We start from the raw sequence: 13,859 nt of genomic DNA, 5'->3' as shown, positions 1-13,859 counted from the left end.
ACCACAGTATATTATCCTTTGGGGGGGTGGGTCGACTTACAATCATGTAAATACGGTAACTGGCCAGCAACAACAACACCGTCATCTATGGATGTGTAGTCGGCAAGATTCACTTCGATGGAGAGCAGCTGCTGGTGCTGCAGGCTCCAAGCTTGTGGCAGACTGCACAAACCCACAGTGCCCGGCAGCGTGTGTGCCAACACGTGAGCCAGAATATGAATGGCACTCAGAAGCGTGATGACCACGCCTGTTTCTGATTCATGCAAAGAAGCGTACGCTCCAGCACTTGCCTACAATACTTTTTTCACATATTGGTTAACACCTTGATCCATAGGGTGAAGCGCAGCGGTAGTGTTAGGAGGCCCAAGCATGAGCTGGATCGTCGGCACAGCAGCGGAGTTGCAGATGAATAGATGATGGCTGTAGCGATGCGCGCCATGCGTGCTCCTAGTGTGTGTGTGTGTGTGTGTGTAGAGCAGCGCCGCCTTCCATACGTTTTTGAAGTAGAGAAATAACGCGCTCCACCGGCGTCAATTTAGTCTCGTTCAAAAGATTGTGATTCAGGCTATTCCCATGTCACGATTGACGCCCATGAGCGAACACCCGAAGCGGTAAACAAAGGTACAAAATTGCGCGAAACACGCACTGCTATTGGGCTCCAAAGGCATGTGACCGAAATGGCCACTTTTGGTTGGCTGCCGGCATCAAATGCTTACGGCCTGGCGCCATTTTGAAAAGGTCGCGAAGTTAGGCCTAGCTCGTTTAGCGATGCTCCGTCGACACGACCACGGCATAAAACACGGAAACTTTAGGCTCGATAGTCATACTAGCCTAAAAAGCAAAGAAAGGTTGACATAAGAGGCGCGCCAGTGATGCTGCACCGCGGTATCGTGTTATCCGCAATCAGTGACGAAGCGGTGGTGCTCAACACCACAGATAGGAGAGCGAAGATTTGCTCAAGGCAATTCCTACACCGCATACGAGCATCGTGACATGATGATGCCGATGAAAAAGTGATACCTAAGCAGTTTTCTTGGGCGCAACAGATCGAGCGCTTCGAAAAGTTAGTGGCGCGGCGACCACAAAACGGCGTCATGTGCGGCATGCGGAATCGCAAACCTTGTTGAAATAAATTTACTTCTGAGTTACAGAGGGCATTTCTGTTGGCGGGAAACTGTGATCTCACACCAAAAACCAGTTTTTTTTACTTGATGTTAGCCTTGATAATTCATCATCATCATCATCAGCCTGATTATACCCACTGCAGGGCGAAGGCCTCTCCCATATTTCTCCACTTAACCCGGTTCTGTGCTAGCTGCATCCACGCGACCCTTGCGAACTTAACCTCATCCACCCACCTAACTTTCTGCAGCCCCCTACTATGCTTTCCTTCTCTCGGAATCCAGTTTGTTACCCTCAGCGACCATCGGTTATCCTCTCTTCGCACTACATGTCCTGCTCATGTCCATTTCTTCTTCTGATAATTCAAAAATGTGCCAAAAACAAATTTTCGCAGATTTCTCAAAATTGAATTTTGGCCACAGTCACCATTTTGCAGCAGCGATAACTCGGCTTCTAACTTTCGTCCAAATCATCCTAGAAGGCTCATTTATGCATTAGTGCAGTCTGCTATGATTCTAGACCATTTAAAAATCGAAATCTTCTCCTGAAGATCGCATATTTACCGACCACGCTTACTCCAAACAAAAGACCAGTTTTCCTTGTTATGTATATATAAAACTGCCTGCATTAGGTAAAAACAGTTTGCAGTTTTGGAATGAGCACAAGAAACAGCACAAATGGTGCAAATCTGGTCCAAATCTGGCTATAAATAAAAAATTTTTTTCTCGTTTTCTCAAAATGCCCATTCTTGACTTCTTGCTCCTTTGCCGAAGTGATATCTCTGCCTTTTCATGGAGGTGCAGTCATAATTTTTGTTGTGGCATGTAGCTAAAAGTGCAAAGCGCACAATGCTAGGAACAGATTTTGTAATTTATGTTTCAAAAGATTTTCAGCTTTGCTTACATCAGACAGTAGGGCACCTACATTTGGAAAACTGAACTTTGGCTAAGATCTTATATCAAAAAGGGCTCCTAACATTGTATTAATGAAGCTTTCTAGTACCTAGCAAAGTATCCATCTGAATTTTTTGTAGTTTGGTATTTTTTCATTGTTTCTGCAAATTATGAACAATTAATTTTATTTATCTTTTGAACTAATCGACCAATTAGAAAAATACTTACATATTTGAAATCAATGCAAGAAATTGAATCATAATACCGAGTTTTATTCAGTTTGGTCAAAAATTAATAAAACTGGCTTTCAGAGCCATGTCCCCCTTTAAGGGGGGACACGGGTCTTGAAGGCGGAAAAATCGCCCAAAAATCAATTTTTAGAAAACTGAAGTATTAGAATCTACAACTATTATTCTCTGATTCCACCAAGTTTCTCACCTCTAGTGTCAATATTTGAGGCGTAATATCAATTTATAACAAGTCGGCTGGCTCATTTCAAGCTGATGTTTTTACTAAAATAGCGCATTTTCAAAAAAGTATAGCTTCCGTCCCACGGCCGCGCTCACGCCAATCTTGGTCTCTTTCAAAAGAGTGGCTTTTCGCCTTCAAATTTCGCGCTCCTGCGCGTCGTTTCGCTCATTGGTTCGATACAAACAAAGAAAAGAAAAAAAGCCACAGCACACGTTCCTATTCGTTGCTTCGGTGCATGCGACAAAAAGGGACCCTGTGATTGGCCGTTCGCGTCTCGCGTCGTCTGCTGCGCGCGTCAGGGCAGTCGGAGCCGTGCCCTTAGACGCCATCTTGTCTAGTGCTGTCAGCCTCGAACGCCTCGGAGATCTCGCAGCGATGTCTACGCCAACGAGAAAGTTTGCGATGCGTCATAAATACGGCAAAAAAAGGAAAAAGTCGTCGATTGGCAATGCTGGGAAAGGTGCTTTGGTGTTGCGAGACGCCGAAAACGAGCAGATTCCTGCGTCCAGTGACCGTGTCGACGAACCTACGGATCAGCTAGGCCTAGCGGGCCCGTCAAGCGAGCACACTTCAGACGTCGTCAGCCGCGTTCGTCACGATACAACGCTTCTGACGCCTTCCAATCTGGCAAGTGAAAAGAGAAAAGCCGACGCCAAACTGCGGGAGTTGGATTCAACGCCAGCAACGAAACGTAAGACAGACTTTGCTGCCAGCGATGCCGCGATCTGCCCGCTTGATGAGACGAGCTTCGCCGTGATTTGCATCGAGTCGATCAACAGCCTTCTTGACGGTGCAAAGTGTAAAACGTGTGGAGGGAGTGTTAAAATCGGCCGAGGTGATCGCAAATACGGCCTCGCTGTCAAGCTTTTCTTGACATGTGTCAACTGCGGCGACAAGGCATCGGCGTGGAGTTCGCCGCATGTGGACGGAAAGCAAAGTGTAAATCCTTTCGCTGTGAACATTCTGGCTGCGCGCGCGATGCAAAGTACCGGCAACCGGCGGACTGCATTCAACGACATCTTTGCCGCGATGAATATTTCCCATCGTGGACTGCACACGAAAACGTGGCAGAGCTACGTAAAAGAAAAGCTGACGCCTGCCGCGACGCGTGCAGCCGAGAAAGTGACCGTTGAATGCGCGGAGTCAGTCCGGAAGCTGTACGATGAACTGAACGTTGACAATCCTGGCAACATAGCCGTGTCCTACGATGGGACTTGGATGACTCGTGGGCATTCTTCCCACATCGGAGTCAGCACTGTCATCGAGCTTTTTACGGGGCTTGTCCTAGACTACGTTGTCCTGAGCAATTTTTGCCCAGGTTGTGAGCGGGGACCGAAAGTGGACGACCCCACGTACCAAGAATGGAGAGCAAGCCACGTCTGCCAGAAAAATACTGATAAAAAGGCTGGTGAGATGAAAGTAGAAGCGGCCCTAATCCTATTTAGAAGATCGCTCCAGAAGCACAACCTCAGATATACAACGGTGCTGTCAGACGGCGACAGCCGGTCCTTCCTCGCCCTGAAAGATGACCAAGTGTATGGCTACGTTGAGGTCACCAAAGAAGATTGCATTAACCATGTTCAATAGCGGATGGGGACAGCTCTCCGCAATCTGCTGTCAAAACAAAAAGGGTTAGGCTCGGAACCACTTGGTGGTAAAGGCAGACTAACTGGTGATCTAGTCAACAAGCTAAGTTCTTACTATGGCTGGGCACTCAAGTCCCACAGTGGCAACATAGAAGAAATGGCAAAAGCGGTGATGGCTACCTATTATCATGTGACATCAAATGATCAGGAGTCGGATCACAGCCTTTGCCCAACAGGTTCAAGTTCCTGGTGCCGGCAAAATGCTGCGAGTGCCAAAGGAGAGCCAGCCCCAAGGCACCGCTACAGCCTTCCTAGCCATGTATGCAAGGCATTGCGACCAATTTATGAGCGCCTCTCTGACAAGAAGCTCCTTGAGCGATGTGCAAGGGGAAAAACCCAAAATAATAATGAGAGCCTACACTCTCTCATATGGGCACTGGCACCAAAAGAAAGGCACGCATCCCTCTTCAGTGTTGAGGCCGCAGTTGCAGAAGCAGTCTTGAAGTTTAATATAGGGTACCAAAGGACCTCGGTAGGAATTTTGAACGAGCTGTGTTTGAATCCTGGCCAGAGAAGTGTGCGGCGTATGGTAGAAAAGGACAAGCTTCGGTCCGTTGCATCTACAAGCAAGCGCGCATCGGCAGAAAATTTGCAGCGTGCTCTGAAAAAGCGCCACAAAGGTGGTAGTGCTCAAAATGACTATGCCCCTGGAACATATTAACAATGTCTGGTAGTGGACATGTACATATTTTTTACTTTTAGTGATTAAAAATGACTTCAGTTTGTTTTTCTCATTTTCTCAAGATGTGAATTTTGGTCTCCTGTCAAGTTGGTGAATGCGATATCTCAACACCCATTGCAGATACAGAAATGATTTTTGTTTCAGCATTAAGCCAAATATGTGGAGCACACAATGTTGCAAGCAGATTTCTTAATTATTGCTTTAAAATTTTTTAAAATGGCACTTTTTGTGACCACTGCGTTTCCATGTTACGACTACTAAACTTCAATGTGCAATAAAATGAAAAATAATCATTCAATCAAAAATCTGCTTGCAACATTGTGTTCCTTATTCATTCTAGTATATAGCTATATGCTAATAAGAAGTTTTTGTGAAGTGGTTTTTTTCCTATTGTTTTCACAGCAAGTGCACCATTGTTCTTAATTATCTCAACGCCTAATTGGTTCAGAGAAAAACTAATTATATTTTTGGAATCAGCACCAGGAACTGCACATGTGTGCCAAGTTTCATCACTTTAGTTCAAAAATTAAAGAAAATGGCTTTAAGACCAGTGTCCCCCCTTAACGGCTCTCGACTGTGTCCACACTTCACGGGGGCCAGTTGCATCATGACGAGACATTTATGCATTTTTGTTTAAGACGTTGAACGTCTCGAATTACCCTGGACTATGGTTGATGCCGTAGTGAAGGAAGGGCACCAGAAATTTCGACTAATGGGGTTCTTAGTGTGCAGTAATACCTTACAGTACACGTCCGAAAATTCAGGCAGTCCGAAAAATCAAATTTTATTGAAAAAAAAAAATCCCTTTACATAAACTTCTGATTGCCACTATGTGGAGGTAGGAGTCAGTAGCCCAATCAGATGCTTGACATTCCTTGCCGTGCAATGTTTACACATACAACAGGCGGCACCCAGCATTCGAAGGCTGTACTGCTGTCAGCATCTCGTGGGCGAATGCGCTGGCTTAGATAAAGTCCAGAAACATAAACGAACTGGCGACTTAGTTGAGCCGCCGCGTTTTGAGGATGCTTCACTACATAGTCATCATCTGCCATGCGGTGAAGCATGTTCAAACCACGACGGGGCCATGTTTGCAGCTACTTCGCACTGCGTGAAGGACCCCGTTTTTGTAGCTGAAAATTTGCTATATATAACCCCATTTTCGACCCCCTTTAAGCCTGGATTAACAAAGTTTCACAATGCATGCTATGTGGAGGCTCGGCTATTGGCAGTAATGCTGCGGCGCATGTGAATGAAGTAAGAAAAATTTAACACTCAGTCGCAATGCGTGCAAAATTTCGAGCGCTGATATACATTAGTTGTATGGAGCCTGTTGCAGTGCTGCAGAAGTCCGAATAAACAAAGAATGTCCAAAAAATCAGAGGTTCGAATTTTCGGCCGTCGACTGTATTTACGAATATGGTCGAACCCGGATATATCGAATTTTGGTTATATCGAACTCTTGGAATATCCCCTTGAAAATCCCATGTAAAAGTATAGGAAAGCCGCATCATATATCGAACTCAATTTCACTGGTCATTCGATATATCAAACTCCGCACCACGCACTGAAAAGTGTGCCTTCCCCAAAGTTGATCGCATCACTCTCAGCCGTTTGCTGCGTGACGTTTTCAAGCCACGCGCGAAAGGAATCAGAGGGGACAGTTCAGCGACGGCTGGTCTAGGGCGGCGCCGCGCCCATTCCCCAAAGGGATGAGCATCTCCTGTTATCACTTCCCGCGCGCCAGCACGTGACGTTTGCAAGCCATAAACGTGAATGAACCAGAGAGAACCAGTGGGAACGAGAGGGAAAAACGTGATAGAGCGAAGCGCAAGGGTGTGCCCATTCTTTTGCCGAGCTATCTCTCTCCTTCCTCTTTCCAGGCCTTCATTCGCAGTAGCATGCGCTACGCATGGCATGCGCCAAGCCAGCTCAGCTCGTTTTCAGACAGAACGTCGGACGCTTTCTCCAGTGTGTGCTGCAAACCTTCTGCACGCGGTGGCTGACATGACTATGGCGCCTGCGGACGTTAAGAAGCCGCAGATCTCTCTCCCTCTTTTTCTGCGAGAGTCGTCCATTCTTATAGTTGTGCGGTACGCGTGGCATAGCGTAAGATATGGCGGCTGCGGACGTTAAGAAGCGGCCATTTTTTTTTTTGTTTTTTTGAGGGAGTCGTTTATTCTTGCATGTATGAATCAACGAAAGCATGCGGTCAGCTGCTATCATGACACTGGCTTTTAGCATTTTTCGCTTCAAACAGAATTTAGCTGTCACGCTTTCCAATGACTTCGTGGCAGTGGACTCCAATCGCCCCAAACGCGGCGTGATAAATCGAACCAGCCATCATGGGCACTCTGCCAAGTTCACTCCCCGCCACCGCAGGAGCTATCAAAAGATGAATACGGCGTGACGCCGGCATGGTGCCAAGAGATAATCTGTGGATGAGACGACCGAAACGGAATGGCGCGCGCCATCGACATGCAAGCGAAAACGCTCACAATTTCTGCCGCGGCGACACAGAAACCTCATTTTGAGCTGCCGCGGTGGCCCGAGCGGCGAGAGTGATGCAGTCGCTCTGTCGCTGCCGCTCGTAGCTGAGATCGCTCAATCGCTTAAATGTGAGCAAGCTGACCGTAACGCGTGCTTTTTTTAAATTCTAGGGAGCAAAAGTGGAGGGTGGGTTCATTATGGGAGTGGGTTGATAACGCGACAAATACGGTATCGTTTTTTCACATTGTAAGTTTTATCACAAGCTGATTTCTGTATATCAAATTATCAATATATCGAACAATTTCACGATCCCCTTCGAGTTCGATATAATATCCGGGTTTGACTGTAGTAAGAAATAATGAGATTCAACTGGAACCAGTTATTCGCTCAAATATATGATTCATATTTTAGTGTGCCCAGTTCTTTATACCACAGAAAATTTCCCTCTTGCATTTAAAGCAGCTCGAGCCAACATACATCCAATGTGCATTTTCTCTCAGTGAAGAGTTATTTCAAATTTACCTTGTCCATCATCTTTCAATCCAGAACAACACCAGGTTAGCTACAAATAACTTTGTTAAAACTAGACCTTGGGCTTCACAAAGACAGCAGCCGCCTTTGCAACATCAGGTGCTCGAACAATGAGTTCGGCCTTGCGAAGGCGAGATCCAACCTTGCACCCACCTCAAGGCCCCAGATGGTGCAGGTGGTGTCAATGCTGGAGGTCCCCAGCAGGTTTGGGTCCACCTCGTTCCAGTCAAAGGAGGTGAGGGGCGCACAGAAGTCTGAGTTCTTGTTGTTGTTCAGCAGGCACTCGAGGCGGGTCTCCTCACCCGCTCGCCACACCCGCAGGTAGTCCCCACTTGTTGCCAGCAGGTCAGGGAACACACCCTGGTCACACAAGGAGAAGCACAAGATTATTACCAACAACAGGCTCCGAAACTCCCTAGGACAACATCAAATGGAGTTTCAGTTCCCAAGACGCCTTTCTTGTCAGCCGCTTCTCTTTCAACCCCCCCCCTCTCACCCCATCTCTCCGCACTTAAGCCTTCTTGGTAATAAATTTTGTTCTGCCAGGCTGGTATCGGAAGCATGAATTGAAAGCAAAGTGCATGTGCAAAGTAGCACGTGGCCTGCACGATGCCGACGTCACAATCACTGTCGCGCGTAGGTGTCGCAAGGTATTTGCAGAAGCGTGCAGCTCTCACATCGGCAAAGCTCCGATCGCCTCTCGTGCTGTATGCGCCGCGAGTGGCGAGCTGTGGCTGTGCAGCTGTTAACAAAACCCTTCGGCTGTAAAAAGATCTTGTGAATGCCTTTCTCATAATTCTGCACACTGATTTTTGTTTCGATGACGATTTTTACGATGATATGAAGTATGAAGGGAGGGTACACTGCCATGTATGTATGGTGTGCTGCATCAGATTCCCCCTACAACGTGTGACATCATGCCCCAATGTATGTGTATCTAAGTAGCTCACAGAGTGATGCTCTGCTTATGCCACCAGTTAGTTCCAGTCTCAAGTTAAAGATGATGGCAGAGAGAAGGTGCAGAGGATAATGAAGGCTCGCAACCACCTCAGCAGCATTCTCAGTGAATGCTGAAGTGAAAACACATTCAATATGGTGCTCAACTGATATAGTAATCTTCATCAGGTTAGGAAGCACAGGGAAGAGCTGAGCCTCTTCTAAGATTGTTTACAGTTTATAAGACCTAATGCCCCAAAGTGACCCAGGCTGTAAGAGAAGCTGCCCCCCCAAATGCACGGCTCCGGATTATTTCCGACCACCTGGGGTGCATGTGGCTGCAGGGGCCATAATTGAACCCACACCCTTGGGTTCGCATTCATGTGCATCAAAGTATGCCTCTGCGATCAACAAACTAGACTACTGTGTGTCAATGGATGTGCTCTTGTTGCTGTTTTCATTCAGAGACATTGCACAGTGAGTGAGGGAAGTGATTTGTCATACGACTTGTTTTCCCGCCGTGCTCAAGCAGTTCAGCGCATGTGAGTGTGTCAGTGGTTAAAGAGGAGAACAGCAGTGAAAAACATGGCATGGTGCGGCCACACTCAAAATAAATAATGATGTTCTTCCACTCCCTCACCAAACTAGGCACATGCCGACGCGTGTGTCGAGGGACATAATGGCAACTACAGGTGCTCTGAAAAGAAATTCCAAGGCCTGATCACTTGCAACAAAAAATTTTCAGAACACATGGTACAGCCACTCGACACACAGCGATGCGCAAGCAAAATTAAAATGAAAAATACAGGTTGCGATTGCACCCCAAGAAGAAGATGCATTCAGAGGGCCCTATATATGTCAATGAACAGAAGTGATATACATGGAGAATCATTATCTTAATCAATTATAGCCAGTTGCCAAGAAGCATTTTAAGTATTTTTTTTTTTTTTTAATTATATGGTCTATGCAGAGTTTTTCAAATTTGACTTGAACACTTACAGGACCACCTCTACAGATTAGCTGCATCAGAATATGACCATAAATATCTTTTCGGTGTCCCTTTAAAAACGAAGGAGAGTGTTATGCAACCGACCTTGGTGTCGGGTATCCACATGATCTTTGTTGTCGGGTAGGGATGGTCGAACGTGCTCTTTGCAAGGAACTCCGACGTATCCTCGTCCAGGGACACCAGCTGCACCTGCAATGCAGAATGCGAGAACAAGCAAGGCAGTGTTACTGCACAGGAGAAACACATCAGTAATAAGTAATCACTCTCTTATTACGAGAGCAAAGACAACGGCGCGTTCACTGTCTACTACAACAGTGCACAAAGCGCAAAGGAGAACCGAACCTCACTGCCATAAAAGCCGACGAGTGAGAAAAAGTTGCCGATGGTTATTACAGCAGGAACAATGCGACATTCCGTGACAAGTTTTCGTGGTACTGAATGTGTCCCGTGCCATTCTTGGCAGTGCTTACCTCTCAGCTCAGACGCAGGAATGGCACAATAGCACAAGCACTAGTTCCCACCACAGATCAGAGATGGCGCCACATATCCGTGACAAGGAGCATAGTGTGTGCACTTGTGCTCCTCTCCTTTCATCCATTTGAACTCCTTCGTACTTTGCCACAGAACCAGGATATCTGTCCTTAACTGGTACCGGAGTAAGCATGCACGCCTGAGAAATCAGCTTTGGCCTATAAAGCACGTCAACAGTTTGATACAACTTGCGAATGAAGTGGCAAGTGTCCTTTGAAAGCAAGCCTTCCAAATAATGGCCTCAATCTACTGTTACGATGTCGCTGTCTTGTCTTGCACCCACTAGCCACCTATAATGCTGTTCTAATAGGTGCAAAGGATCAGGCTGAGACACCATGGCAACACGCAGATGCCACTGGCTGGAAGACCTGCTTCCAAGAAGCATTAAACTGCTTGATTCGCGAGCTATATCAGACTATAGCATAATGAAAATCAGTAACCATTCAAAACTTCTGCCCTTCCTGAAAGGGGCTCTGCAACATTTGTCCGCTATGCTTCCTGAAAGGGGCTCTGCAACATTTGTCCGCTATGCTTTACAGATTAACCCACCTTCACTTCGGCTGTAGCGGCATTACACCTTCTCAGAAGGTATGTTTGCGACGACCGCAAGAGCTACACGGCACTGCAAGTATTGTAAAAATGAGTTGTGCTCACGGGACGCGAGAAAATGTGGCAGACAACGCTGCACGACTTTTTTAAGTGTTAGCATGGCAAAAAACATGCGTTCACTTGCCCACCACTGTCATTTTTCAGTTTGTCCTTCCCGGCTCTTACGCTTTTTTACGGTCCCGTGAAAAACGTATCAGCGTGGTTTTACTGTATTTAGTAATATGTAACTACAACGCAGTCATTTTCATATTGATTTACCTAAATTCTCCTCTCTCTGAGGTGCTGGTGCTACAACTCAAGCCTCGATGGCATTAAAAGCGCATTACTTCCACATCACTGGCTCGAAAGGCATGTTAATGCTAAACAGCAGATGTTTCAGTTTATTTACTGTTTTGTGCAAATCTGCTCACCTGCATCAGCAAGAGAAAGACGCATGCGGGGAGAGAACCAGGTGTGCGGGAGTGCCAGTGTTTTCGTCTCTCTTCACCTCAACTGAGCACACTGCCTTTTCCATTCGTGGGCAGTTTCGTCCTCTTCTTCGGTCACATGATCTGGTTACGTTACCACTGATACTGCTCAACCTGGAAACGTGCCATCGACAGCTGCCCCGCAAAAGCACAGACGCTACAAGCAAGATGCCAAATGCAGTAACAGCATTTCATGGTACACTCGTCATTTACCTGCCATCACAATGGTAGACCAACGATTTCCTAGGGCCTCTCCGATCATTATGAGTGGACCCACTATTTTTAACGGCACAATTGTGTTAACAACTGGCGCCATATTATGACTGGGCCTGAATTTCTGCTGGTTCTTGAAGTCGCACTATTTTGCATACGCTCCACCTTCAACCCGACCCCTCTGAATAAAGGCAGTGAGAAGTTTAAGAAAAAGCCGCAAATAAAGAATAGAATTGGTTTTAGAAGGTTCAACAACCCCAAGCAACTCTGGCTATGAGGAACGCCGCAGTGGAGAGTTCCAGAAATTTCGGCCACCTAGTCTTTTTACGTGCACTGGCATCATGCAGTACACTGGCTGCTTGCTTTTCGCCACCACCTAAAAGCGGTTGCAACAGCTGGGATTGAACCTGCATCCTTGGGATCAGCAGTCGAAGGGTGTAATCATTGCGCTATCACAGCAAAGTAAAAAAAAGAAATAAAGAAGTGAGATGGAAGGGATTTGGAGTGAAGTGGTGCACCTTGTTGTTGTACTCCTCGATAAAGCTTCCGAGAGCCAGACGAAAGCGTCGGTCTGGCCTCACGCTCCAGTTCATGCTGTACACAGTCCAGGGGGCTTCATACTTGTAGATCTCCTTCCGCTTGGCCCCGCCGGCGCCAGACGGCGCCACTGCGTGGACGGCCATCTTGTTCCCCCTTTCGATCAACGAGATGCAGCCTTACCCCTGAGGAAAAGAAATATCATGTGCATTCTCAACACATTTGATACAGATTGGTAGCCAGTCATTAAAACTGGCTCAACTAAGCCCATCTCCCTTCACAAACACAACGTTGCGGTTTCACCATTACTTTAAATATTGCATGAAAGTTGTCCCAGTCAGACTCAACTGTGATTGTTATAAGGAAAATAAAACCGCAGCAGACACAGGACGGAGGCTGGAGACAACACAGGTCCAGACTCCGTCCTGTGCCTGCTGCGGTTTTATTTTCCTTATGTCTCACCAACTGGCCTACACACCTACCCTGCTAAGTTATGTGATTGTTACACACTTCAGGCTACTTATCACTATATACACAGGAATTGACTAGACAGCTAGTAATCTTTTAAATTAACAGAAGGTATTTCAACATACGAGCACACATTTTAATCTGAGATATATAACTGGTATTAACAAATGTTTATCTAGCCGGCTGATCATGTGCGCTTCATTCAGGTCTCTTTTCGGTTTCTGGGGCATACCAATTTGTTCTTGCTATTAAAATGGCAAACTGAGGTTTCTTCAACAAACATAGCAATGAGACTGTTCAGTTGGTTCAGTGCTCTTCTGCTTTCAGTAATAGCAATAATAATAGCAAGTCAAATTCAGTCTTACTCAAGATGCACCAAGGTCTAAACGAACCTCTACAAATTAAATTTAAAATGAAAATTCGTCAGAGGAAAAGTGAGCACGCTCCGATTACATCATTCTGATTACATCGTCCATGCACTGCATTTAACTAGGCTACGAAAATAGACGTCATATCACAAATAAAGAAAAAAAGAACGACTACTGAAAGCACTTGCATGCTCTTTGAGACAAAACCGTTTCCCAGCTGCGCGCCTCCGTAGATTGCCTCAGAAGTACACGCACTCCGCTACCGATAACCGGCGTACAGCACAGCAATTTGATTATCCCTTAAGAACTACAAAAGTGAGAAAACCGCAGGCCAGCCAAACCTCAAGTATCGATGAGTTCCTTCCGTAGTCACGCTTTTCTTCACCAGTGGACTCCGACGCAGCGAGCGGTTGCTCTAGCACATAGCTCGCTAAAACACGAGGCCGCAGGTCATAGCCGACGTAGCATACACTGCTCCAGTTCGGCCCGAGAAGTTGTGGGATTTACCAGACGATGGGTGGCCGGCGCCTCGACCCATCGTCGAGGGGACTTGCCACGGCCCTGCCTGGCAACAAACCCGCTGAACCCGGCGGCACGGACAACCGACGCCAAGTCGCCATGGATGAACAGGAATTTTGAGAGCTCACACAAACCACCCACAGATCACAAAGATGCACACAGATGCACCGCTACGTTTCGGAACCACTCGTTAACTTCGCCACGCTGTCACAACGCGTGCACAGCACCACATGTAGGTAGCATGTATGCAGAAAACGATGGCCCTGCTGCGATCGTCGGCGCTTCGCTCAGCTGCCCGCGTACAGCAACACCGACAACGGAAATGCGACCGCAGCGCCGATCGCAAGCCAAGCGGGCAAACTAGCAA

General features: G+C 46.8%; 1 protein-coding gene and 1 pseudogene across 1 annotated transcript in view; one reads left to right on the top strand and one right to left on the bottom strand.

Moving 5' to 3' along the window:
• The window catches only part of wap (DDB1 and CUL4 associated factor wap), a 32,555-nt gene extending 18,735 nt beyond the window's left edge, over nucleotides 1-13,820 (bottom strand). Inside the window, exons 1-4 of the mRNA XM_084576295.1 lie at nucleotides 13,315-13,820; nucleotides 12,119-12,322; nucleotides 9,865-9,969; nucleotides 7,989-8,195 (exon numbers count right to left, since the gene is read on the bottom strand). Coding sequence (XP_084432421.1) covers nucleotides 7,989-8,195; nucleotides 9,865-9,969; nucleotides 12,119-12,283 — 477 coding nt within the window. The 5' untranslated portion in view covers nucleotides 12,284-12,322; nucleotides 13,315-13,820. The remainder of the gene's footprint in view (nucleotides 1-7,988; nucleotides 8,196-9,864; nucleotides 9,970-12,118; nucleotides 12,323-13,314) is intronic.
• LOC146181220 (uncharacterized) lies at nucleotides 2,889-4,793 on the top strand (annotated as a pseudogene).
• Nucleotides 13,821-13,859: the final 39 nt, after the last annotated feature.

Source organism: Amblyomma maculatum, chromosome 8 (assembly GCF_055883805.1).
Source record: "Amblyomma maculatum isolate TAMU_Amacu chromosome 8, ASM5588380v1, whole genome shotgun sequence".
NCBI classification, from domain to species: domain Eukaryota; kingdom Metazoa; phylum Arthropoda; class Arachnida; order Ixodida; family Ixodidae; genus Amblyomma; species Amblyomma maculatum.
Note: the sequence above shows the minus strand (reverse complement) of the source record. Positions and strands in the feature narration are given on the sequence as shown.